Raw genomic sequence first — 26,649 nt, 5'->3', positions numbered from 1 at the left:
CTCTTTAGGATTCTGTAGTTTTCATTGTATAGATCTTTCTCTTCCTTCGTTAAGTTGATTCCCAAGTATCTTTTTTTTTTAAATCTTATTGTGAATGGGGCAGTTTTCCTCATTTCCTTCTCAGAGGATTTGTCACTGATACACAGAAATGCCTTTGATTTATGGGTATTGATTTTATATCCTGCTACTTTGCTGAATTCATTTATTAGTTCTAGAAGTTTTCTGGTGAAAATTTTTTTGGGTCTTCTAGGTATAGAATCATATCATCAGCAAATAGTACTAATTTAAGTTCTTCTTTTCCTATACATATCCCTTTTATTTCTTTAGTCTGTCTAATTGCTCTGGCCAGTGTTTCAAGAACTATGTTGAATAGAAGTGGTGAAAGAGGGCATCCCTGTCTTGTTCAAGTTTTTAGAGGGAACGCTTTCAATTTTTCTCTGTTTAGAATGATGCTGGCCTGAGGCTTAGCGTAGATAGCCTTTACAATGTTGAGATATGTTTCTGTTATTCCTAGTTTTTCTAGTGTTTTGAACATAAAGCCATGCTTTATTTTGTCAAATGCTTTTTTCTGCATCTATTGAGATGATCATATGATTCTTATCTTTAAGTCTATTGACATGATGAAATACATTTATTGATTTCCGTATGTTGAACCAACCTTGCATCCCTGGGATGAATCCCACTTGATCATAATGCACAATCCTTTGATATGCTTTTTAATTCTATTTGCCAGAATTTTATTGAGAAATTTGCATCTATGTTAATTAGAGATATTGGTCTGAAGTTTTCTTTCTTTGATGTGTCTTTGCCTGGTTTTGGGATGGGGTGATATTGGCCTCATAGAATGAGTTTGGAATTACTGCCTCTTTTTCTATTTCCTGAAATAAATTGAAAAGTATTGGTTCTTCTTTAAAGGTCTTGTAGAACTCAGCTGTGTATCCATCCAGTCCTGGGATTTTCTTGGTTGGTAAGCTTCTGATGGCTTCTTCTATTTCCTCACTTGAAATTGGTCTGTTTAAATTGTGTATATCTTCCTGACTCAATCTGGGCAAATCGTATGACTTAAGAATTTTATCAATGCCTTCAATATCTTCTATTTTATTGGAGAATAAGATTTCAAAATAATTTCTAATTATCCTCTGTATTTCTGTAGTGTCTGTTGTGATATTACCTTTTTCATCACGTATGCTGGTAATTTGAGTTCTCTCGATCCTTCTCTTCATTTGCATGGCTAAGGGTCTGTCAATTTTATTTATTTTTTCAATAAATAAATTGTTTTATCAATTTTTTCAATTATTTATTGTTTCATTTTTATTGATTTTGGCTCTAATTTTAATTATTTCTTGCTTTCTACTGCTTTTGCTGATTTTTTCTTCTTTTTCTAGGGCTTTGAGATGTAGTGTAAGGTCATTTATTTGTTGACTTTTTCTTCTTTTAAGGAATAAACTCCATGCAATGAATTTTCCTCTTAGCACTGCTTTCATTGTGTCCCAGAGATTTCGATATGTTGTGTCTATGTTCTCATTTACCTCTAAGAATTTTTAAATCTCCTCCTTGATGTCTTCTGTGACCCATTGTTGATTCAGTAGCACATTGTTTAGTCTCAAGGTAATGGAGAAATTTTTATTTTTTATTTTGTCGTTGATTTCCAATTTCATTCCATTATGATCTGATAAAATGCATGGTAGTATTTCTACTTTTGTGTATTTGCTAAGAGTTGCTTTGTGACATAGTATATGGTCTTCTAAGTGGTCTACTCTGTTGATAATGCTTTAATTTGAGGTTTTTATTTGGTTTATTATTTCTTTCATTTCAAGTATTTCTGTTTTTTTTTTAACCTCTCCCATTTGAGGTGATCTTTTGCTTCTTGCAATTGTTTATGTAGCTTTCACTGCCTGTATTTGTTTTCTTATGTCTTCTTTGAAATCCCAAAACATTTTAACCATGTATATCCTGAAATCTTTCTCTGTCAATTTTTATGCTGTAGTTGCCAATGCTTCTAATGATATGTTGTTTTGATTTGTTTGTGGTACTTTCTTCCCTTTTTATGTTGCTCATGTGTCTTTCTTTGCAGCTCTGTGGATCTGGTGTGTTATTGTTTTAACTTTTGTTTATTGTGGGAGATTTGTAGTGCTCTTGTAGGATTCCAAGATCTCTCCTTTGTGGGGAAGAACAATGTTAACTGATTTCAATATCAACAGTACATCACCTATGAACAAATTGTTGTTATTAAGACATTTACAGTTTAGTCTCAATGTCCAGAAATGTTGGATTCAATTATTATTTAAAATATCATCAGTAGTTTCATAAAATGGTTTACAGTTTCTGCTAGTGGAAAATGAACTGAGGGTCAGGCATAGGACGATATGCTGAGGGGAAAAGATGTGAGGGTAGACAGTTAATATATCTTAGGAAATGTGAAGGAGAAATCTAGTGAAGAGGGTTAGTAGCAGGAGAATAGATAGGACCTCTCACCCCCAAGCTCACACCAGGTGGGCGGCGCCCTGGTCACACTGCACTCCTGTCCAACTGAGAGCTGTGTTTGTATTAGGTGGCCACTGTGCTGAGTTATCAGCACTGGGGAGGGGCGTGGATTGGAAATCAGGTACCTGCTCAAATGGCGAACCAATCTGATACCCACACCCATTACAAAATGCTGAGGAAGGTTTTCCAACATGGAGTTGGACTGCTTCCAGTGCAAGGGTGTCTGGTGATGTGGGGGGAGCTGGGCGATGGCCTTGTGCTTGGATAGGTAGCAGCAGAGTGACCTGCATGGGAGCAGAGTGCAGTCTGGAGTTCTGCAGAGGTGGTGATAGTTGGTTCTGCTAAGCTGCTGGTGAGTCGTGCTGCTAGAACTGCAGGCTTTGGATCCAGAGTCCAGAGACTTACTTGAGCGCAGAGGCTCTGATTTCTGCACTGGTGGTCCCAGCACTGGTGATTTCTGTGAGAATCCACTGTATAGGGGTCTTCTCATACTCTCTGAGATGTTGTATTCCGTCTAGGAGAGACCTTGTGGAGAAGCTGCCTGTCTGCTTTCTTCATTTCATGCCACAGAACAGCCAGAAACAGGACTTCATCTATTCTTCCATCTTCCCACCATCCTGTTTTTGTAATTTTATCTGTATATTCAAAGTCAGCCAACTTGTCTTCAAACTGAGATTCTGTCTTCTACCTGGTCTAATCTGTTGAAGAGACTTTCAACTGATTTTTTTTTATTTCATTGATTGTGCCTTTCATTTCTAAGATATCTATTCGGGTCTTTGTCAATATTTCTATTTCTTAACTGAATTTCTCATTTATATCCTATATTTGTTTCCTTATTTTTTTTCACACAATTTTCTGTGTTCTCTGTTTCATTGGTCACTTTTATAATCATTCTTTAAATTCTTTATCTTCTGTTTCATCCACTCAATCTTTGGAATAAGTTACTGGTGAATTGTGAGCCTTATGGTGACACATTCTCTTGTTTTGTTTCATTTCCATAATTCTTATATTCCTAAGTTGGTATTTGTGCATCTGTTGGGATGGATTTCTCTTCCACTATTATGTGAAGGCCCCTTTAGGGCATCGCTCTCTCTTGATGAAATGTTCCAGAGCATCATGTTATTATGAATATATTTCCAAGGGGGTTTTGTAGCATAGATTCCTTATTGTTTCTGTGGTGATAGTGTATCTTGACACTTTATTGTGTTAGTGCTTGAGGATCCCACTTTCTCTGTAGATCTCACAATAGTGGGGTCCGTCCAGTGGGTCAGATATGTTGTATGCAGCAGTGTATATGGAGTACATTCTCTGTTATTGCTCTTCTAGGCTTCACAATTCTGTGAAGGTATGGACATGATCTATATTGAGGACCCTGATAGGTGTGCTGTCTACAGTCTCTGTGTTATTCTCTCTGTTGCTGCTATAGGAGTCAATGTCTGTGAATGGTTTTAAGGTCACTTCACCATTCTTACTTAGGACATTGTTATCAGTTTGGGGTTTAGGTCTCCCTCTAACCTTTGAATACTCATTTTTTTTATAAAAATGAACCTCAAAATTTGAATAATTATGAAGGAAAATTGGTATTAGAAAAATTTCATAAAGACTTATCTTTCTTTTTTTAAAGGATAAGAGTTTTCTTAGTTTATTTCAGACATGAAACAAACAGAAACAATTTATGATAATGAGATAACTAGAATGTTACTGTAAAGAAAAATTGCCAAGGCACAGAATCAGCATTTCTGAGAAAATTACCTTTGCAGCTTCCCTTTTATCTTTTGCTTTTCCTTTTTCTTCTTGTTTACTACAAGGGATGGGAAAAAAAGAGAGAGAGAAGAAATGGATCTTATTCCAGGAGAGCAGACCTTTCACATTCATAGACTGATTCATAGACTGATAATCCATTGCTTTGTCTATTCTCAAGATCCACCCATAGTACTTTGTCCTTTTATTTATAATGAACTAGAAATGTTCACCACACCTCAAGGCAATAGTGTGCAAGAGGAAGTCCCTTTATCAATGAGTAATCCATTTAACTTCCCAGCATGTGCACTGCAATAATACTCTCTGATTTGCTTCTGTGGTCACTTTTATAAAGCGGTAATATTTGGTTTGGGCGGCAGTAGAGCAGAGTGGCTAAAGGGGAAATACTCTGGAATGAGATCATCCAAGGAGAATGAGATGCACCTTAGTCTCCCTATGCCTTCCTTGTTTTTAAATGAAGAGGCAATAGATGTATAGGACAGGTAATAAGAATACCTTTCTCATAGGAATGTTTGGAGTATTAAATGAGTTGGTACATATAAAGTCACTAGAATAGTAACTCTTACATCATATGCAGTGATTTATGCAGTGATTAGCATAAATGATATAAGGGACTGATATCATCAGCAATGTCATCATTGTAAGTAAACATTCCAAAAATAAGCATATGATAAAATTAAGTGAGAACAATACATCTTTCTATGTTAGACAATTACTAGTGTTGCAAACTGAATTTAGTTGTTGGACCTATAGCATAGCTGGTATATGACACAAACAAATCCTGCTGTATAGAGAAAAAAATGCATAATTTGTTAAAATGTTTTAATGTATTCTGATCAATACAAGATTTGACCATCCATCAAATTAAAACATTTTTAAAAGATGAAAAGATTATTTTCACATGGTATGAAAAAGTGCAAAAAATGACAATGGAGGAAAAAAGATCAAGAAACTCAGTAACCTTTGTTAGCATATTGACAAAATATGGGTGATAAAAGTGTTTTTGAATAGAGATTTTAGTATTTATTGGAGAATTTTTGTATTTATTGTATTTATTAAAATAGGTTTAAAATGTGAGATTTTCATACTTCTTTATGTGAAAACTGATCTAAACATATCCAAGTTGACTAAATATTTTAATGAGGAATGATCAGAAAAGGCCACTGAACTGACCACTAGGTGGCAGAATTATTTCCTTGTCTTTGAAAAGTGATTGTAGAGGAAAAGAAAAATAGATTGAAATAAACCTATGAATAGGCAAATATATCACCAGTAGTTGGTAAAGCCTTGATAAGAGATTATGTCCTGTCTACACTACAGTGAGAAGCATGTTATAATTTTCTTTACCAACATGGAACATAACCTCAGCTGATTTTCTGCCATTCTCAACTTCACTGGGCCTTCGTCTTTTCATCTGTAACTTGTGACAATATAGAACCTATTTCATATGATTATGATGAAGATATTATGAGACTACATGGCAAATATTATCACATACCAGCCAATTTCATCTATTCAATAAATGCTTATTATGATACCTAAGTCATCATCGTATTGACTTTTCAAATCGAAAAGATTTTTAGAGTTCAATGGCTCTAACATTATGGGAGAAATCTGATGAATTATACTGGCCCCAACAGAGAAGACTGAATAACCAAATATCTGCAGAGAAATTAAATTGTTAAACACTTTTTGTCAAAAAATGAGTTTCGGAAATTATAGATTCTTGCTTAAGGGTTCATATCATTTCACTTATTTCACAGTCAAACTTCAGGTTCCATAAAATAGGTAACTGACTTTACACATGGAAATCATAATCCTTAAGTCATTATCTTTATGTTATTATTCATGTTAAACTCAAATCTTCCTCTCTATACCTCTTATCCATTTTAGTTCTATTCCCTAAATTCACACAGAATGAGTGGGAAGAAAAATAGTGAGCAAAAGAAAAAAATCTCATAAAATTTCTATATATTACAATGATACTTTACCTGTAATATCATGTATTTTCTTAGTTTGACTAATAATATTTCAGAGAGCTGAAAATAATTAGTATGATTGTCATATATACTCTCTAATCTGGATAGGAAATTATAGATTACTTCTGAAATGCCTTATAAAATACCATTCTGCATCTCTTTTTTGAAAAATTATTTTAATTGACAAATAATTTCTATTTATGAAGATAATGTGATATTTTTATATAGATATACATGTGGAATGATTAAATCAGTCTAAGAAACATAATCACCTCATATATTTATTTCTCTGTGATTAGAATATTTAAAATGTACTCTTTTAGCTCTTTTGAAATACATATTAACTACACTCCATATTGTGCAAAAGTTCTCAAAAAGTATGCCTCTTAATTGAAATCAGACCTTTTAGTTGAGATTTCCTCATTCCCAACCCCCATTCTTCCCCACCCCGGGCTTGTCTACTTCTGTAAGTTTGATATTTGAGATGTCTTATATAAATAAGATCACACACTAGTTCACTTTTACATCTTGCTTATGCTGTATCTCTTATGCACTTATAGTCTGAAAGTTCTCCATTTGCTGTTACGATTTTTTGGTACTTTTAAATATGACATTCAAACTGAATTCTACATTGAAGAAGAAAGTGCATTATTTCCATTAAAACAGTTTTCCCAAAGCATTTCCCAAGCTCCCTGGCAATGCTCTACTCACAAGAAGGCCTGACACATGGAGCAGGTGTTGCCATGCATTTTCCCATCTGGGCCCTGAATGGGGTCATTCTCTCTGGTGCAAATAAGTTGTCCATTCTTCCAGGATTTGCGGTACTCACTACATAACTTCTAAAGAAATCAAGGAGGAAAGTTGGAGGTGTTAAACAAAATTTAGATCTGATTTCAAGATTGAGTGAAATTTAGCCTTTTATTTTTTTAAACTGGAGGTCAACTGTTGGCCTATTTTAGAATACTTCTCAATTTGAAGGCATGGATATTTTTAAGCGATACTATCAATGGATCCTCAAGCAAGAAAATCACATCTGTACATGCACAGATGCAAATACATGAAAACAACAGCTGTACAAAGGTTTCATAGGGTTTCAGGGAATTCATGTGTTCTCTAATGCCACGTGTGCATCCCCAGGTCCATATGCCTCTGACTTATTGGAAAGGGTAGCTCACCTCAAAGGAAGCAGTTTGTCTTTTATTTCTTGACGTACTTTCCCTCTTTTTCTTTTCCTCTTCTTCTGCTTGGCTAAATGAGAATGGTTGAAGAAAAGATATGAGAAAGAATCAGAGAACTTTCAGATTGAAAATAATCTCAGACAAAATTTGACAGTTAATTAACATGTATTAAATTCTTACTGTGTGCCTAAGTCTGTGCTCATACTATGAAATAGGCATGACTTTAGGTATTAAAACTATTACTTTAACCCATTTTTTTCTAATAAGAAAACAGACAGAGTGCCTAATTTGTCCAAGGACAGAATTGTAAGTGCAAGTGAAGAATTTAGACCCTGGTTCAGAGAGGGTTTTCTAAACTTCCAGTGCTTAGGACTATATCTATGATGACCGTCATTTGCTTTAATCTGTCATTTAATGCCTTTACCTATATCATCCTTGACACTCAATGGTAAGTCATTCCATTTTTGGAATCATCAAACTGTTGGGAAGTTCTTCCTGGCATTGAGCTGGACCCTGTCTTCCAGAGCTTTCACCCACTGGCTCACTAGCCTCAATTGCATCCGTGGAGGCAACCTAGAAAAGTCCTGTTTCACTTCTTGGATCTTTCAAAACTGTGACTCTTCCCTGGTCTAAGTGTAAGGACATGGTTTTTATATGTTTCTCCAATGAGGCAGTTTCTTCAAATATGTTTTAATTCTTATAGTTCCCTACAGAAGTAGTTCCTCTCCAAATTGAACATAAAAGGAAGCAGAGAGGGCAACTAGGCTGTGACTCTACTTACAAGAAGGCCTGACACATGGAGCAGGTGTTGCCATGCATTTTCCCATCTGGGCCCTGAATGGGGTCATTCTCTCTGGTGCAGGGGAGTCTCCCATCCCTCACCAACTGTCGATATTCACTGCAAAGATCCTGCCATGGTATGGGAAGGAAGTTAATTCAAACATCTACATTGGCCTAAATTAGTGTTATATTTTGATAAGCCCAGGAGTTTAATTATATTTCTCATAAATGTAAAATTTAAGTCAACAACAATAACAAAATATCATTTTCTAAGAAATGGCCACACATAAGAAATAATAGAACATCACAATATGATATAAGAGGTACCCAAGCAAACCCTACCATAAACTGAACAGAATAAAATAAATGAAAATATACAGGTACAATATATCTGACAACTAAATGTCTGGGATCATGGAATTTGATGGTGGAAACCAGGAAAGATGTCAAGAAAAATTTAAGTAAGTCTGTCAAAAGTAGCATTTTCCTAGGTTAAAAAAATGAACTTTAGAATATGTGCACTACATTGTGAAAATAAAAGAAGCCAAGAGACACACATGCAAAATTATATAGCACATAGTGGAAAGTGGATTTCTGAATGGAGGTAAAAAAGCAAATTAAGAGAGAGGCATGAGACTAAACTGTACCCTGTAGCTGATAAGGAGTGTCTGTGGGTTAAGTAGAGCAGTATTATGACCTGATTTACATTTTGCAATATTACTTTTACTGTATTAAGTTAATGTTTGGATAAGAGGAGGATAAGAGAAAGGACAGAATCTAGAGAGAGAATTAAGCAACACTCATCATTACAACAGGTTGTGCTGATCATTCATCTAATGAATACTGTAATATTTCAGAGGTAAAATCCATGTCTTTTATAGAATCAGGGAACTTTTATTTCGACTCAGATATGAAATTTCAGGTATTCATCTGGAGAAATTGCACATGTACAGTTTTTCTGGACAGTACTTAGCAATAGCTAAAAGCCTCTATCTGGAAAGGTTGAAACTAGAACTGGAACTCAATTATTGACTCCAAGAAGTTCTTTATAGTTGACAAGTTAGTCTCTGAAGATCCAAGAACAGCACAATATCCCACTGCATTCAACTCAATGCTATCTGGGATTGAAGGGTTGGGATTTTCTGATAGTTTCTTTGAGGTGTTCAGTTAGAGGAGGATTTGTTAGATGGATCCCACTCACTTCATATGAAGGTGCTTTTTCAGATCCTCTTTTGTTTCTTGCTTGGGCTTCAGCCTTTTTCTTTTCTTCAGCTTCTTGTTGGCTGAATGAAAAAGAAAATAGAAGAGATCCATTAAGAGCAAACACGTGCTGATTTTTTTTTTTTTTTGCATGCCTGCACCACTGATCTTTCCTCCCTCTTAAGGAGGAGCATCCCTTTCCCTCTATCATGACATATCAAAAAGAAGCAACAAAGCAGCCTCAGGTTTGGTATAATACCTCCAGTTTGGTATAATGACTTCTTCATAGTTGCTACTTAACATTAAAAGAAAGATGGAAATAGTGTATCTGGAAAACTTGTTTTCTGTAAATTATCCTTCTTGCATATGGTGAGAAAAAGATCATCAAGGTTCACAAAGAAGATAGATATCAGAATTAGAATAATGGCGATATAACATCTGGAGGTGGAAAGCAGCTTTAACCAAGTTCACTGATTCATTCTCTTGTTTCTTGTTTCTCAGAAAGGATGAGAGGCAGAAAGGCCTTGGCTATCTCTATTTTCAGGATGTGACTGCAACCAAAGTATCCTCCCTCAAGACCATGGTCCATCTACACATCATGTAGACAGTGGGTTTCAGTTAAACTTAAATGCAGTGTTTATTCATAGCTATTTTATGTAAAAGCCAAAAGATGATACCAACCGGTAAAAAAAAAATCATGATTTCCACACATTGATAAACCAAATGACCCTAAATTTGTTTTGTACAATGCAATTGTATGGTATGCACAGTTACCTGATGGTATTTCAGCTGTACATGGCTATTAACCAGAACAAAAAGTTAAATATAGCTTTTTTATAATCTAGATATAGTCTAATACTTAGTCTGAGCATAACCAAATAAAGTAAGAACTATTCTAAATAGTAAAAGGAAACTGCTAGTTCTCACTTACTAAAAATGTCAGAGTATATAAAGTAATGTTTAAGATAATTTTAGAGAAGTTTGGCAATTCCATTCAATTTCTATCAGTGCTAACTTTTGACTCCAACCCCCATGGAAAATGAGGTGCCTATTTTGTCAAATAGGTTCACCTATGAAGCTTCAGTAACAAAGCAGCAACTAAGATTTTTATAAGTTTACATTTGTCAGGAGGTTCCAGTGCTAAGAGAGTGAACGTCAGAGAAAACAAGGCAACTTAAAAATGACTCTGAGCACTTACTTTCAGCTCTACTGCAGCATTGTGCTTGTGACCCTTCCAACTCTCCAATCTTGCACCATGGTTTCCTATCTATGCAACAAACTGGCTATACTAGGGCACCATGTGACATTCTAAAACTCGATACTCACAAGAAGGCTTGGCACATGGAGCACAGGTTGCCGTGCATTTTTCCATCTAGACCACGGACAGGGTCATTTTCTCTGGTACAGAAAAGTATCCCCTTCTTTGCATGATCTCGATATTCACTGCATTGTTTCTGAATAATGAAAATGAGATACTTTAGACATAGGTCTCTATTTGTAAATTTTGTATGCTGTTTATTCAAAGAAATTGGAAAAGAGAAATTTCAGATGAAAAAAAAATAAAACTTAGGATTTAGGACTACCAAAAATTTTGTAACACTTCCCTTCTTGCAATATTCATCCATTTAAGGATTCAACAAATACATGAAGAGCATACAAATATGAATGTGATTTAGGTCCTCTATTAGCCAAATAGAATAAGTAATTTCAATATACATGGCTAAGAAATATAACTCAGGTCTAGATTAATTGTGTAATGGAAGTTCTAAGAACTTTTGACTAAGTTCTGTCTTGAGGATGTACACAGGATCACCATGGAACAAAAGTCCTTCAAGAGGAATTATGATATGCAAAATCCTGGCAGTATTATACTACATGTTCTCTAGAGATAATTTAACATTTCCTTGAGTATAGTAGCTAAACAATTAGTTGTGTAAAAAAAGAAAGTTTTGGGAAGTGGTCAAAAAGGAGACCTTGAATATGATCAAAACCAGACCTCTAAACTTCTAAAGGAATTTGGATTTTATCCATAGGCAATAAAAACATGATAAATACATAGAGCAGAGAATGGCAGAATCATATTTGTTTTAGAAAGATTGTCAAAGAAATTTGTGAAGGAATTGAGGGAATAGAGATTGAAATTAAAGAAACTAACCAGATTCTAGAAACAGAAAGAAAGGAGGATGGGAAGGAACGAACCAAGGTGGGGAGAGATGGGGAAGGGAGGAATTGGAAGTGAGAGATAATCGAATAGTCGAGGCATATTTGAGCACTAAAATTAGAGGAACTTGGTAAACTAAGATTAAGAGGAAGAAAGAAGTTAAAATTAAAGCCTAGGCAACAAGATGGAGTTACACAGAGGCAGCTTTAATGGGGCAGGTCACTCTGCCAAACTAAGCTATGTATCTGAGAAGGCTGGTAACAGTAAGAATAAATCTAAATAGGGTTTCTGCACAACAGATTTCTAGCATTTCAATAAATGACTCAAATATACTCTAGGATATTTTTAAACATTGGAATTTCATAATGCCAAGGACTCATGAAACATCTCCTGTTCTATGAAGACAACAGGGAGGGTGAATGGATCATGAGGACTGAGGAAGATGGAGACTCAGTGTATTACAAGTTTATAAACCAGACAATGCACCTGTGCAAAGGGAAACTATGAGGTGTCTGAGCTAAGATAACAGCAATAGAAAAACAGGCAGATGGTAAGTTAAGAGACATTTAGAAAATGAATGCAGCATGATTTTAAAGGAAGCATATTGAATTTGTACGTGGTTATTGCTTTTAAAATGAATATCTTCACAGCAGCTACCACACTATGGAAGAGACACAACACACTTTGAGTTCAGACAATGTTTGGATGTACCACTTTCATTTGGAATGTGGAATTATTTTACTAATGAGCCTTGATTATTTTCCTCCACATGGATCAAGAAATGGTAATGACATAATCATTTTTATAAGTTTAAAACAATAACTATAAATTAATTTCCAGAAAACTTGTTAGTAGTAGGGAAATTATTAAACAAAATTGAAAGTGCATATTAGAGTAATATGCCCACACATCCAAACCTCTCACACAAAAGGTCATGACCAGATGGATCAGACTCTTCCTCACCTCAATTTCTCTTTTAACTTTAACATTTTCTTCATTCTCCATCAGATTTTGATCTGATTTATTTTTTTCTTCAGAAAAGTTCCTCAAGCTGGAAAAATAAATAAATAAATGAGTAGAGGTGCTTTAAAACTTCATGCTGAAAAATAGTCTTAGGTATAGATAGAAAAGCAGCCAAGTTTTCCTGGATTCTGGCACAAGCACATCTAAATCGTCTTAAGCTCCACTAAAAAGATCTTCTTTCTCATCTCTCCTTTTAAATATTCCCAGCTTAAATTTGTGAAGAGGTCATTCTAGACCCTATAGAGACATGAGCTCTCTGTAAATCATTGTGTTGTTATACCTCAAAATTCTTCTCTTATAGAATAGTTTTCATTCTGTCTTACAACATGTAAACATGTATGTGCATGTGCGTTCATGTCCATGGCTTATTTCTGCTATTAACCATAAGCTTCTTCACAGCAGGGATCATCATTTATATATCTACTCATTCATTCCTTCACCCATCATTTAGTTAGCAACTATTTTTTGGTAATTCTTGGCCTCGACCTGGGTATACGATCATGTATATATGAATCTGTCCCCTATTCTCTTGACACATATAGTCCAATAGGGTGATAATCAACAAAGAGTCATAGAAACAGTTATACAATTACCATCTGTGATGATTGTTATTAAAAAACATTACCAAGGATTTGAGGATTGATTTTTGATTAAGGACTTCAAGAGTTCTTATCCAAGTAAGAGAATCTTAAAATGCCAAGATTGAGAGACACTGGCAATACACAGCAAGTGGGTAAGAGCTTATAGAACTCAGCGATCTGAAGGAAAGTGTAATGAGACTTGTCTGGGACATCTTCATAAATGCCATAATTGATACATAGTGGGATTTGTCCTTTTCCCAAGGCCACATATCCCAGATAAAAAGGTAATTGTAATACAATTAAAATGTGTAAACATTTTTTTTGAGGCTGTTTCATCAACTTTGTCACAATGATGTAATTACTAAAGAAAAACAAATCTTGGTATCTGCTTTTAACCCATTCTGTGCTACGACTGGGTACTGAAGTGGCTCACAAAGGTCCCCGGGGAAATGTGAAGAAGTGTTTTCTAAATCAGCCCTCTAACTGGAAAAGGGAGTCAGTTTGCACTCAGAAAAAGAAACAAAACTTTAGGGCTGAGGTTGTGACTCAGTGGTACAGCACTTGCCTAACATGTGTAAGGCACTGGTTTCGATTCTCAGCACTGCATATAAATAAATAAAATGAAGTCCATTGACAACTAAAAAAATATTCTAAAAAATTAGTGCTAAACTTACTGATGGTATTGTGATTTGTGGAGGACATAAACTGCTCACACAATTCTCACGGACAAAAACTTCCACTCGATATTATTCTGAATAACATCAAATGGATGTTTGATCAGTCCTGGTGAGCCTTCACTCCTCCTTTCCAGAGATTGGGAAGTGTTCCTGTTCTGTACTCACAAAACTTCAGCACACAGCGCACATTTGTTGCCGTGCATCCTGCCGTCAGGGCCACGGATGGGGTCACTCTCTCGTGTACAAAAGAGTCTCCCATTCCTCACTTGGTTCTCAAATTCCTTGCAGAGGTCCTTAAAAAGACAAGGCATTATAGTCACCATTTTTCACTCTTTAATCTTGACGTTTTACATGATAGATTTATAATCACAGGATGTCAGGTCTGGAAGTATTGGTAAACACAAACAACATATTAAGGAGAATTAATGAGGAATAATAATCAATTTGTGGAGTTATTTGGCACTTTTATCTGTTATTAAAAGGCAAAAACAGCCTAAGAAAAAAGAAAGAGTGTTTCCTAAAACTAAAACTAGATCTTGCTAATTCCTAATCCATAGGAACAAAAACAAAACAAAACAAACAAACAAAAAAAAAAAAACAAGATTTTTCCCACATGAACCCAACAAAATACTAGCCAAGACAAAAAAATTCCAATGGACAAAAGATAGAATTCAAGAAATTAGATGTTTAAAGTTTACTAGGATCAAGTAAAAAATAATCCACTCCTCGTTTGCAAGGGAAAGAGAACAAGATGGTGTCCAGTGTTATGTGTACTCTGCTTCCTTTATCATTGTTTATTGAGTTTCTGACATGATAGGTGAAAATCTATGAAAGAGTGAATCTAATTTTTTTCTCCTCCACCTTTGAGAGATTGACAGACCATCAAGACTAATATCTACTTAGATAACCTAAAAAGATTGTGAATTATCAAAATAACCAAAGAGAGATTCCTTCTCAGATTTCCTGAAGCTTTGGAAAGAACTTTCAGGTTTCCCCGCTGTGTTTTGAAAGCTCTATTTGGTGAGGGCTACACTTAAACAAAAAAACATACCCCAAATTCCTCTGGGTTTGAGATCTCCACGTCATATGTTGTGATGGCATATATTACTATAATATGTAAACTATTAGAAAATTTGCTATATAAACTTTTCAACTGTGTGACCCTCATCCTTCCATTTCAACCAAGGAAACATGAGCATAAAGAGGATGACTGGGAGTCAGAGAACCTGGGCAGTCAGACTGTGGCTCGACCCACTGGGAGACCTTAACAAAGTCCCATCACCTTTGGGAACTCAACATTGCCACCCACACAGTGAGGTTTTTGGAATAGAAGATTTTAAGGATCTGTTTTAGATCAAGCATTTTCTGATTTTTCCTTATGATTCAAATTTCAATAGGGTGCTTTAAAGGAGAATCCTAATTGCCTCCTTATAATAAGAAAAACAAATCTTGGTATCTGTTTATGGAGGAGTAAAGTGTATGTGCCAAACTTCCTGGTTGTAACAATCTAGGAAAACAGATGCTGATAATCATGGCACGGTAATAAAATCAATGCCTAATGATTCCCATAAGGGAAACAATGATAATTTCAGTTTATAAGTTGTGATTCATCCAAGGAGATTCTGAAGAAACACTTTTGTGAGCAACCCACTGACAGGTTAATTACAGAGCCATATTGAGCCATCAGTGTTAGGTAGTCCTATTCAGTTACACCTAATGACCCCAGCCACATAAAGAAGAAGCCAGAGTAGCCCAGACATGGAGAAAACCAGGGGAGAACAACTTTCTGTATTCGGGAGTAATAAATGCTACCTATCACAGGACCCTTAGACCAAAATTTACCAACCACCATGGAAGGACTACTTTCAATCCTTGGAGAGTGTCCAGCACATTGTGAAGGGTTCTCCATAGCCTTTTCCTCAAATTTAAACTCAGAATACCCCACTGAATTTGGAATTTTGTTTCATTATCTAACACTGTGACGTGGAAGGAGGGTCCGCTCTTGATTTCCAAACACTGTGCCTGTATTTTCCATAGAAAAACACAAACCCTACAATCCACAAAAATAATGTTTGTGTTAGTACAAAGAATGCAGGATGTAGAATCACAGTCCAACAGGAAGAAGAGAAGAAATTGAGGTCATTTATCCAACCTCCTTATTTTGCTGAGAAGAAAATTGAGACTCAGAGAGGAGAAGATTTGCTTTGTCTCACACACCCACAGCATGACAAAACAAAGCTAAAACCCAGGTGTCCTAACTTCACAAAGGCCAGTCACTTAGCAAAGCAATTGCTGTACTTCTTATTTAAAGTTGGTTTGATGTGACTTAAAATCCAGACTGCATTAGCTACAGTGATTCTTTAGTTAACAAAAGGAATAACTTTTTGTATTAGATTGAAAAATAATTAAATTATCAAAATAATTTTTTTTTGGGAAAACCCCTTCATTTTAAGAGTATTTTTTGAACCACCATCTCAATTTTAGAGATCTTCATTTAAGCAAAAGCAATACCTTTATAAATGCAGATCTCAATAAGGTAATAACCATATGGAAAAGTGAATAACTCTAAACTCTGTCAGAGGAATTTGTTATAAAATACATCAGGGAGTACATTGTTTGAAGACTTTATTTTAAAGTCATTCCTCATTTATATTATGTTGCAATTGTTTAAAATATTATTCAAGTTAAAGTGGTTTAAGCCATGCCAGGGAGAAGGATGATAAAAATTAGCAAGATTTAGTATACTCAAACTTGATCCTTTTGGGGGGACTAGGAAACAAAGGTGGAGATTCATGTTTTGAGGTTTGAATGGGAAATGTTGGTTTAAATCTGAACCTAATGATAATATAGTAGGAATAATCAATTTGGGGATTTTTTAACATTAAAACAAAGCAATGTAATAGTCAATTTGAGGAATTTCAGCCAGGTGCAGTGGCTCACACCTGTAATTCCAGTGGCTCTGGAGGCTGAGACTAGAGGATCTCTAGTTTAAAGCCAGCCTCAGCAATGGTGAAATGCTAAGCAATTCAGTGAGACCCTGTCTCTAAATAAAATACAAATTAGGTTTGGGGATGTGGCTCAGTGGTCAAGTGCCCCTGAGTTAAAAAATAAATAAATTTAAGGAATTTTAACATTCAGAAGAAGCCACATGGTAATAAAAGACAATGACATTATTGCATTATTTTAAACTTTCAAGCATAATTTGGTTAATGTTCATGACCACATGAGCCAAATTATATTGGTGAATCATTTACCTTTTCAGCATTTCTTCGAATTCTATTTTCACCTTCTCGCTTGTCATTTTCTGCAGCTTCTTTCAAACTGTTACAGAAAGTAAACAGCTGGTTAGTTTATGGCTCAATCCTATTTTCAGAATCCAGCCTTACTCTAAGCACTTTTGTGTCCTCTGCCATAACCTGTTGAAACTGATCCATTTGCAGGAGACAAGCATTTCCCTGTCTTGAATGCTTGAGCCAGAGAAATTACCAAAGATAAGGAAGGGTGTGAAACTGACTCACTGCCAGTCAATTAGAAGCTTTGTTCTGTACCAGTGGATGGGTGTGCCACCTTGATTGACAAACAGGAGGCTGTCAGGAAAATTCCCTCTAATAGGCAGAACCAAGGTCTTTAGAACAATGCTGTGACAGGGGTGAAACCAAACTGCACATCTGAGGCATTGCTATCCACGCCCTTGTGTTTAGCTTCTTAAACCTTAAAGCATTTGTTTGCCTTCATGTAAAGGAATGGTTGTTAGTAAAAGCTGAATTTGAATTGAGCTCCTAAACCCTTTCACATCTATTACCTAATTATAGTCTCATCCTGGAGACAGGCATTGCAATATCACTTCTACAGTGGAAGAACCAGCTTAGAAAGCTCAAATACTCTTTTTTCAGCTGGTGCTTGAAAAGAAACAGAAAACCACAGAATTTAGGGCAGGTTTGAACACCAAAAGCACATGCCTCCTAGGTAAGAAAGTGGAAATCCACTTCTTTCCTGTCTGGAAACCAATAATAATCACTGTCTCCTGAACCTGATGGAACATGCCCTTGGAATTTACAACTGCTGAAGGTCATTTTCAAAAGCAAGTGTGAAGTTTATTAATCTGTTAAATCTTCTTTTGCCCTGATTTTAAAGATTCAGTAATGTAAATATAGCATTTTAAGGCTTGCTGCTGCAAGGATTAGAGTCTATTCCTAGTTTAACAGAATATAAAAGACTAATTGTCTCATATACATATCTGAGTCTCCAGTGTCTAAAACAGTGCCAGGCATTCAGAGAAAGGTTCACCCAATTGTTCTTTTTCTTTTATTACATTCACTTACACTAACAATGAATTTAGACACATGGCACTATTATTATTATTATTATTATTATTATTATTATTATTATTATCATCATCATTATTTTTATCAAAGTTAAACTGTCATTATTCAACAAGAGTCTCTCCACATGCCCAAATGAAGCAATGCATGCCAAATTATTGACCTAGATCATTCTATATAAAATTGTTTTTGAATATTAAAACATTATGCCTTATAAAACACTGGGTATTTCCAAAAATGCAGGGTCTCAAATTAATAATGAGCATAACCACTTTATTCTCTCCTTTTTAGAAACTACAATTGATTATATGAAGAAAAAGAAAAAAAACAAGCCATTCTGAAAGCAAAGCCTGTTTCACATTATAAAGACAAAGGATTGCATGCTTCCTAAAAAGAATGTTTGCTCCATGGAGGGGTACCTGGGGAGAAACCCTGTGCATGCTCAGAGGACTACCTGGGTATGAGGATACTTACAAGAGCTCGGCACACATCGCACACTTATTGCCATGTGTTCGCCCATCAGGACCAAGAACTGGATCGTTTTCTCTTGTGCATCCAAGTCTTCCATCTTTCACATAGGCCCGAAAAGCACTGCATACATCCTGAAGAACAGGGAAAGGAACTTGGCATTTGTTAGAATGACTGCAGTACTTACAACACTGCTTTCATAAATTTTACAGAAGCCAGCACCTCTTGCATCATGATGGCCCTAGCCATCTAAAGCAGTGCCAACTGTGTAGAGGCAGCACAATGAGTAGTTGTAATTCTATACTTAAGTATAGAACTCATTTGCTTATTAGTTCATTAATGCAATAAGCCTTGATGATTGTGCTAGAATTCAGGTAGCTCACTATCTCCTAGGAGATTCAGATAAAGAAACATTTAAAATAGTATGTAGTAAAATCCTTCAGGGAGGTAATCTCAAGTACCTCAGAGGCCTAAAGCAAGGGAACTGAACTCTGAAGAGCAGGAATGTTCTTCAGCTAGAAAATGTCAAGCCCCACATGCATTTGACACTTTCTTTTTTCCCCTATCATTGCAGACTCACAGAATCAGCATTGAAAGTAGCTATTTATACTAAATATCATTTTAGTGAAGTAATTTACAAGGTCTTCTGTCAGCAAATGACAACTCTGGAGTTTCAAATCAGGTTAAATGACTGAACTTTAGGGCCCTTTTCACCACACATGCAGTTTCCTTTAGATTGATGGATTGATTTCTTTTTTAAAAATAAAAGCAGAAATAGAGTTGGAAGGTCTAACCACCTAAGTAAAGTGATTCTTTTCAGGAACTATCAACTACTTTTCCATATTAGCTGGTGTATTCACTATTCCATTTCAAGCAAAACAAGAACTACTTCCTTGCAGGCATGCACCAAAGAGGAAGAGGAGAGCACTCATTTTCTCTATAAGGTCACCCACCACCACCCATGGCTTTCCCCAACCCTGACTCCTGCCCTCACCTGTTCTGGATTACTGCTTTCACATTTTCCCTCGCTTTTTATGCCAACTTGGGAGCTGGTCTTCCTGAAATCACAAGTTAGCAGATTTACCAGTTAATATCACAGAACTAACTCCCCACCATTCCCACCTTGCTTCTCTTCATTGTATTTTGATTCTTTTTTCCTCCTGAGAACAGTGCTACATTTCATTCTTTACTTCAGTTGTCTAATGACAGCCTATTCATTTAGAACTTGAAGTCAAAGAAATGGCCCTGTTGGAAGGCTGATAACGTTTATAGAGTTGTGAATGTAATTTCCAGAGACCTTTTGTTTCCTGTGTCTGGGGTGGGAATTCACATGAGAAGATGGCCAAAGGAAGACTTGTAATTAGATGTGAGATGCTTCCTGGAACTTTGCTGTTGTTGCTCTTGTTATTTTAAGGAAACAAATTCAAGCTTTTATTATCCAGCATCCCACTATAGTTCTCTTCATTTGGGTTACACTGAGTAGTAATCTATTTTTTTCAAGAAAAGTACTTAAAATTCTGATAATTTACTCTTTTCAGTCTAGTAGACCTTTAAAAAATATCTGGTAATATAGAACCATAAAGGTAAGACACTTCCTAATTTCTAAAAAGGCAGCTTGCAGTTTAAGATCTGTATAACAACAAAAATAACACAAATAAAAATAAAATATGTAAGACTGATAAGAAGTTTGTTTTCCAATGATATTGGCTGAGGAAAATTATTAAAATTAAATTCTTAAAATTTAAATTTTAAATTCTTAAAATATTAAGAAAGAAACCTAACGGGCAGTATGTTTCTCAGTGTATAATAACAAGGAGTATTCTAGAAATCTAAGGAGAGGAATTTTCACCTGGATTAGAGATTTGAAGATGTTAGACAGGATTCCTCACTCAAGACAGTAAAAAACAAGTGTTTCTTTTGTTTGCAATTGTGTTACAAAATAAATATATCTCATAACAACCTGCATGTTCTTCACATGTATATTTTCCTTTCTGTTTCTTTATATTGGCCCTTGGTGGGAGTTCAGAGCCTAATTTTAGAATGTTTTCTAAAAATTTGAACATTTGAAGGATCAGAGTTTTATTTTGGTGGGAGATTCTTATTGTAAGAAAAGATAAAACTTAAAGAATATCAAAGAATGAGTATGACCCGACTACTCTTTTCATACATTAGGTATTATATTTGCAAAAACTCAAGAGCAGACAACTCAAGATTGAGGTCACAATTCAGAACCTGCACAGCAGGTCTGCATCTTGTTGATGGAAAACAATCAATAACCAAGCCTAGCCTCCAGGGTGGAGAAGGAATAAAAGGGGGGCAAAATATAGGGCAGTGAGATGCTTTATTTATTGGGTAAAGATTAAATAGATGAGAAGAAATTCATTATTTAAAGGTCCAATTTCTTACTCTAATTAATTAATGAATACTACTTTAATTAATGAACATATATATCATTTGAGATGAAATCATTCTGTTTAAAATGGCATGTTAGATAAATAGATTGATAGAAGTGTGTAAGGACACACCTGTATACATATAACGTCCATGTTGCATACAGGTATATGTCTATATATGTACATACATACATGTGTACAGATATTATACATATTCACACACATATATAAAATCTCCCTATCCTGTTTACTTAATAAAGGCAGTGATGACAGTGCACACAAAAGTAAAATATAAAATTATGCTACATACATAACTCTACATACTCCTTTCTTAAAAGTGGTAAAAAAAAAGTGGTACTAATAGCTTATGGGTGGCTAACTTCTACAAAATGAATTATCTTAAAGATGGGGGGAAGCCGTCCTATGACTGTGCAGAGAACAGGCAGACCACTCACTGATTCTCAGCACACAGTTCACATCTGTTGCGGTATGTTTTCCCATCTGTGCCACAAACTGCAGCATCATCAGCAGTACAGATAAAATCCCCATCTTTTTCTCCTTTCTGGAAATCACTGCAATTCAGCTGAAAGAGACATTATCAAGGAGCATTAAAATACAAGAAATAAAATATTCATTAGATATAAATAGGTTAAAAGTTTAAGCCCAGAATCACATAACTCGCCATCAGAAAGAAAAAAAAAAAAACATTAAGATTAGTAAGCTAATAAAATCATGGGTAATGGAACATATCTAAGAATAGAGATATAATTACCTTTCAAAAGAAAGGATATCAGTATGATTTCGACCACATGCAATCTGGGTGGAGTTGGTCAAATCACTTCTCTGAAACTTGGTACACTGTCAAATCCTGCCCTCCTTCTCCATAGAGTGTTAGTGAGGCTCCACAGGTAATGTATATGAAAAGTCTGTAAGCTATAAATTATAAAGTTTCTGCAATCATAGATTGGAATGATTATTAAAAGCCACATTTCTGTGTTCATAGTTCTAACTCTACCACTTGCTAGCTGTATGGGTTGGGCAAGTAGCTTAACCTCATGGCACTTAATCGTCCTCATTTGCTAACAGAACATAATTTCACCAACCTCTCAGGACTACAAGGATATGTAAGCATGTTACTACATGTATAGCAGTTGAAATAGTCCTAACACATTCTAATCATCTGTTGTTATTTTAAATGTTTTCTCTACTGACAATCAAGCCAAGAAAGCTGAAACATCTTTTAGGGATAATCAGAGAAATCCCAAAACTCTGCTCTAATAATATGGCATAGACTTAAGGACACCTGTATAGTGAGAAAACAATTGCATCTGGCAATAACTGAAGGCTGGTGTTTATATCTCAGACGTGCCACCCACTTACCTCACCTCTTTGAACCTCATTCTCCTCACCTGAAAAAATGAGAATTCACACCCTACCCACATTCCAGGTCTGTGGTAAAGATCATACAGATACTCACAAAATATTATTTGGCAACAATTATTGTGACATATGCTAACTAAAGAAGAGTGTTATCTTAAATTTAACTTCTATCTAAAATCAGTTGAACAAAATGGAAGTACCCCATGCTTTGGACCTCACATTGAAAAATATTTTTTGATGTCATAACTGTCAACATATTTTAATGGTAGATATGGAACACTTAGAACATATTCCTATGATGATCTAGTTTGCCACAAATAAAGCAAGTAAGGGGATATATACAAATATATAGTAAATTTATCAACCAGAATATATGCTTGAAGAACTCTCCTAGAAGGCTATAAAACAAGAAGATTTTAATATAAAGAGGAAAACATAAAACACTATTTCACTATCCACTTCCTATATTCAGGAAGAAGTCACTAGTAGGGTGAAAATAAGATAAATAATTTTATTTCATTCATTTATTTGCTCACTTATTTCATAAAGTTTATTACACTTATATAAGACTTTAAGTACTCTACTAGACTGTGAATCTGCCCCAGATATATATATATATATATTCAATGGAATATTATTCAGTTTTAAAGAAGAGTAAAATTATGGCATTTGCCAGTAAATGGATGGAATTGGAGAATATCATGCTAAGCAAAATAAGCCAATCCCACAAAACCAAAGGTCAAATATTTTCTCTAATATGTGGACGCTAATTTACAATAAGGTGGGGGTGGGGAGGCACTAGGGAAGAACAGCATTACCCTAGATTAGGTAGAGGGAAGTGATGGGAGGGAAGGGGAGGGGATGTGGGGTTAGGAAAGATAGTAGAATGAAAACGACATTATTATTGGATGTATATATGTGACTACATATATCAAAGTGCATAAATGCATTCTACTGTCATGTATAACTAATTACAACAAATAAAAATATTTTTTAAAGTGGAAAATGAAAACCAGCATGGGAATAAATTGTAGCAAAAGAATAGTCAATTAAAGAAGAATAAAGTTTGAATTATGCATTAGAACTAAAAAAAAAAAACATCTCTCTATAATAACACTGAAGGTAAATGGTCTAAACTCTTCAATGAAAAGACCTACAGTGGCAGATTATATTAAAAACAAAACAAGATCTAACAATATGGTTTTTTGCAAGAGACTCACGGTTACAAACACATCAACAAATTCAGGTGAAAAAAATGAGAAAACATATAACATGGAAATGATAGCTGAAAACAAGCAGAGGTACCTACTCTCATCTCAGACAAAGTAGACCTCAGGTCAAATTAATTATGAGACACAAAGAAGTCACTTTATAATGGTTATAGGAATCATTCAAAAAGATATAGTGATTGAACACACTATGACACAAACAGTGGTTCATCTACTTACATAAAACAAATGCTTCTCAATATAAACAAGTAGACTATGATAAAGCAATACTTGGTGATTTGAAAACACCCCCTCTCACCACTACACAGGTTATTCAGACATGAACTGAGCAAAGATTCTTTAGAACTAAAAAAAAATACTATTAATCAAATGAACCTAACAGACATCTATATAATATTTCATTCATTGACAACTAAAATCACTTACTTCTCAGCAGTACATGGAACATTCTCTCAAACAAATCATATTTTAAGGCACAAAGCAAACTTTAGCAAATACAATTAAAAAAGAGATAAGTCCTAGCATTCTGCCAGACCTTTAAAGAATTATATTCAAAATGGAATATAATTTTAAAATGATATGAAAAAACAAACCATTCTAACACCTGAAGTTTGTATAATATACTTTAGCTTAAGGAATAGATCACAGAAGAAATCAGGGTAGAAATAAAAAAATAAAAACAAATAAGAATAGAGACATATAAAATTGTCTGGGACCATATAAAGGCAGTTCTAAGAAGAAAGTTTACAGTACTGAGTTCCTACATTAAAAAAATAAATAATCTAATATTACACCTCAAAGCCTAGAAAAAGAAAAAAAATAACACCAAAATCAAGAGGAGTCATGAAATAATTAAAATCATAGACAAAATCAATTAAATTGAGACTAAGAAAATCAATACGAAGAGTCAACAAGACACAAGAGTTAGTTCTTTAAAAACAGAAAGAAGATTGATAAATGTTCAAACAAACCTAAAGAAAGGAAGAGAAGAAACAAATTAACAACATTAGAGATAGAAAAATAAATATCATCACAGATACTACTGAAATCCAGACTATTGTGAGAAACTATTTGGAATTTTATACTCCAATAGATTAGAAAATCTCAAAGATTCTGAGAAATTCCTCGAGATATATAACCTACCCAGATCAAGACATGAGGATGTAGAAAACTTAAACTTCATATAAAGAAATGAAATAGAAGCAACTATTAAAAGATTTTCTAACAAAAACTCAGAACCAAGTTCTACTAGACCTTTAAAGAAAAAATAATACCAATCCTCCTCAAATTATTCCATGAAATAGAAAGGGAGGGAAGACTGCAAAATTTATTCCATAAAGTCACGTCACCGGGGCTGGGGATGTGGCTCAAGCGATAGCGCGCTCGCCTGGCATGCGTGCGGCCCGGGTTCGATCCTCAGCACCACATACGAACAAAGTCACGTCACCCAGATATCAAACCAAGGCCACACCAAGGAAAAAATAAATCAGGCGAATATCATTGATGAATATAGGTGTAAACTTTCTTAATGGAATATTGACAAATTGTATTCAAATACACTATGACAAGATAGTGTACTGTGAACAAGTGTGTTTTATTTTATTTTATTTTTTTTAGAGAGAGAGAGTGTGTTTTAATATTTATTTTTTAGTTTTTGGCGGACACAACATCTTTATTTGTATGTGGTGCTAAGGATCCAACCCAGGCCGCACGCATGCCAGGTGAGCGCGCTACCGCTTGAGCCACATCCCCAGCCCAAGTGTGTTTTATTCCAAGGATGCAAAATTAGTTCAACATACACACATCAAAAAATGTAATTTGCCACATAAATAAAGTTAAGGACAAGAATCATATGACTACCCAATAGCTGCAGAGAAAGCCTATGACAACGTCCAACAGCCATTCATGTTTAAAACCCTGGAGAACGTAGGGATACAAGGAACTTGCTTCAGCATTGTGAAGGCTATCTATGGCAAACCCAAGAGCAATTCCACACTGAATGGAGAACACTGAGAGCATTTCCCCTAAAAACAGGAACAAGGCAAGAGAGTTCACACTCACCGCTCATATTCAACATAGTTCTTGAAACTCTAGCCAGAGCCATCAGGTAAGAGAAGGAAAGGAAAGAGAAATAGGAAAAGAAGAAATCTAGTTAACTCTAAATCTAGTTAACAGCATGGTCCTATAATTAGAACATTAAAAAAATCCAGCAGAAGACTGCTAGAGCTGCTAATCAATTTTAGTAAAGTGCAGGATACAAGATTAATATCCATAAATCAATCACTTTCTTGTACTCCATTAATAACGCTACTGAAAAAGAAAATTGGTAAAACGATTCCATTCACAATAACCTCAAAAACAATTGAAAGTTAATCAAATGAAGAATGTGAAAGACCTCTATAATAAAAAATGATCTATATTTCACTAAATAAAGAAGACCTTAGCATATAAAAAGACCTCTCAGGATCTGAATAGGCGGTATTAATATTGTCAATATGGCCATACAAAAGTGTCATACAGATTCAATGCAATCCCCATCATAATAGCAATGACATTATTCACACAACTAGAATGAGAGTTCTAAAATTCCTTTGGAAGGATAAGTGACCCATAACACACAAAGCAATCCTAAGCAAGAACAGCTATAATGGAGACATCACAATTCCAGACCTTAAATTATACTGCAGAGCTCTATTAATAAAACCAGCATGGTATTAGCCTTGAAGCAGACATGAAGACCAATTGAATAGAATAGATGTCACACAGACCAACCCACATAGATACAGTCATCTGATACTCAGCAAAAGTGTCAAAAATATATACTGGAGAAAAGAAACCCTTTTAAAAAAAAGGTTTTAAAAAACCAGGATGTCCATATATAGAAGAATGAAATTTGAGCCCTATATTTCACCTTGCACAAAAGTCAACTCAAAGTGGATCCAGGACTAAGGAATTAGATCAGAAACCCTGCTACTGGAAGAAAATTGTATAGGCTCAGGTCTCCAACATACTGCCACAGGCATTATGTTCCCT

The 26,649-nt window shown here is 35.0% G+C and overlaps 1 protein-coding gene across 1 annotated transcript in view; it reads right to left on the bottom strand.

Annotated features, from left to right (window-relative positions):
- The window catches only part of LOC139703659 (serine protease inhibitor Kazal-type 5-like), a 30,365-nt gene extending 4,672 nt beyond the window's left edge, over positions 1-25,693 (bottom strand). Inside the window, exons 1-14 of the mRNA XM_071607138.1 lie at positions 25,678-25,693; positions 22,388-22,416; positions 21,463-21,590; positions 19,609-19,672; positions 18,621-18,748; positions 17,079-17,145; positions 13,990-14,117; positions 12,507-12,594; positions 10,709-10,836; positions 9,384-9,465; positions 8,184-8,311; positions 7,400-7,472; positions 6,936-7,063; positions 4,237-4,285 (exon numbers count right to left, since the gene is read on the bottom strand). Coding sequence (XP_071463239.1) covers positions 4,237-4,285; positions 6,936-7,063; positions 7,400-7,472; positions 8,184-8,311; positions 9,384-9,465; positions 10,709-10,836; positions 12,507-12,594; positions 13,990-14,117; positions 17,079-17,145; positions 18,621-18,748; positions 19,609-19,672; positions 21,463-21,590; positions 22,388-22,416; positions 25,678-25,693 — 1,236 coding nt within the window. The remainder of the gene's footprint in view (positions 1-4,236; positions 4,286-6,935; positions 7,064-7,399; positions 7,473-8,183; positions 8,312-9,383; positions 9,466-10,708; positions 10,837-12,506; positions 12,595-13,989; positions 14,118-17,078; positions 17,146-18,620; positions 18,749-19,608; positions 19,673-21,462; positions 21,591-22,387; positions 22,417-25,677) is intronic.
- Between the last annotated feature and the right edge of the window lie 956 nt (positions 25,694-26,649).

The sequence above is a fragment of the Marmota flaviventris genome (assembly GCF_047511675.1).
Source record: "Marmota flaviventris isolate mMarFla1 chromosome 5 unlocalized genomic scaffold, mMarFla1.hap1 SUPER_5_unloc_2, whole genome shotgun sequence".
Lineage (NCBI taxonomy): Eukaryota > Metazoa > Chordata > Mammalia > Rodentia > Sciuridae > Marmota > Marmota flaviventris.
Note: the sequence above shows the minus strand (reverse complement) of the source record. Positions and strands in the feature narration are given on the sequence as shown.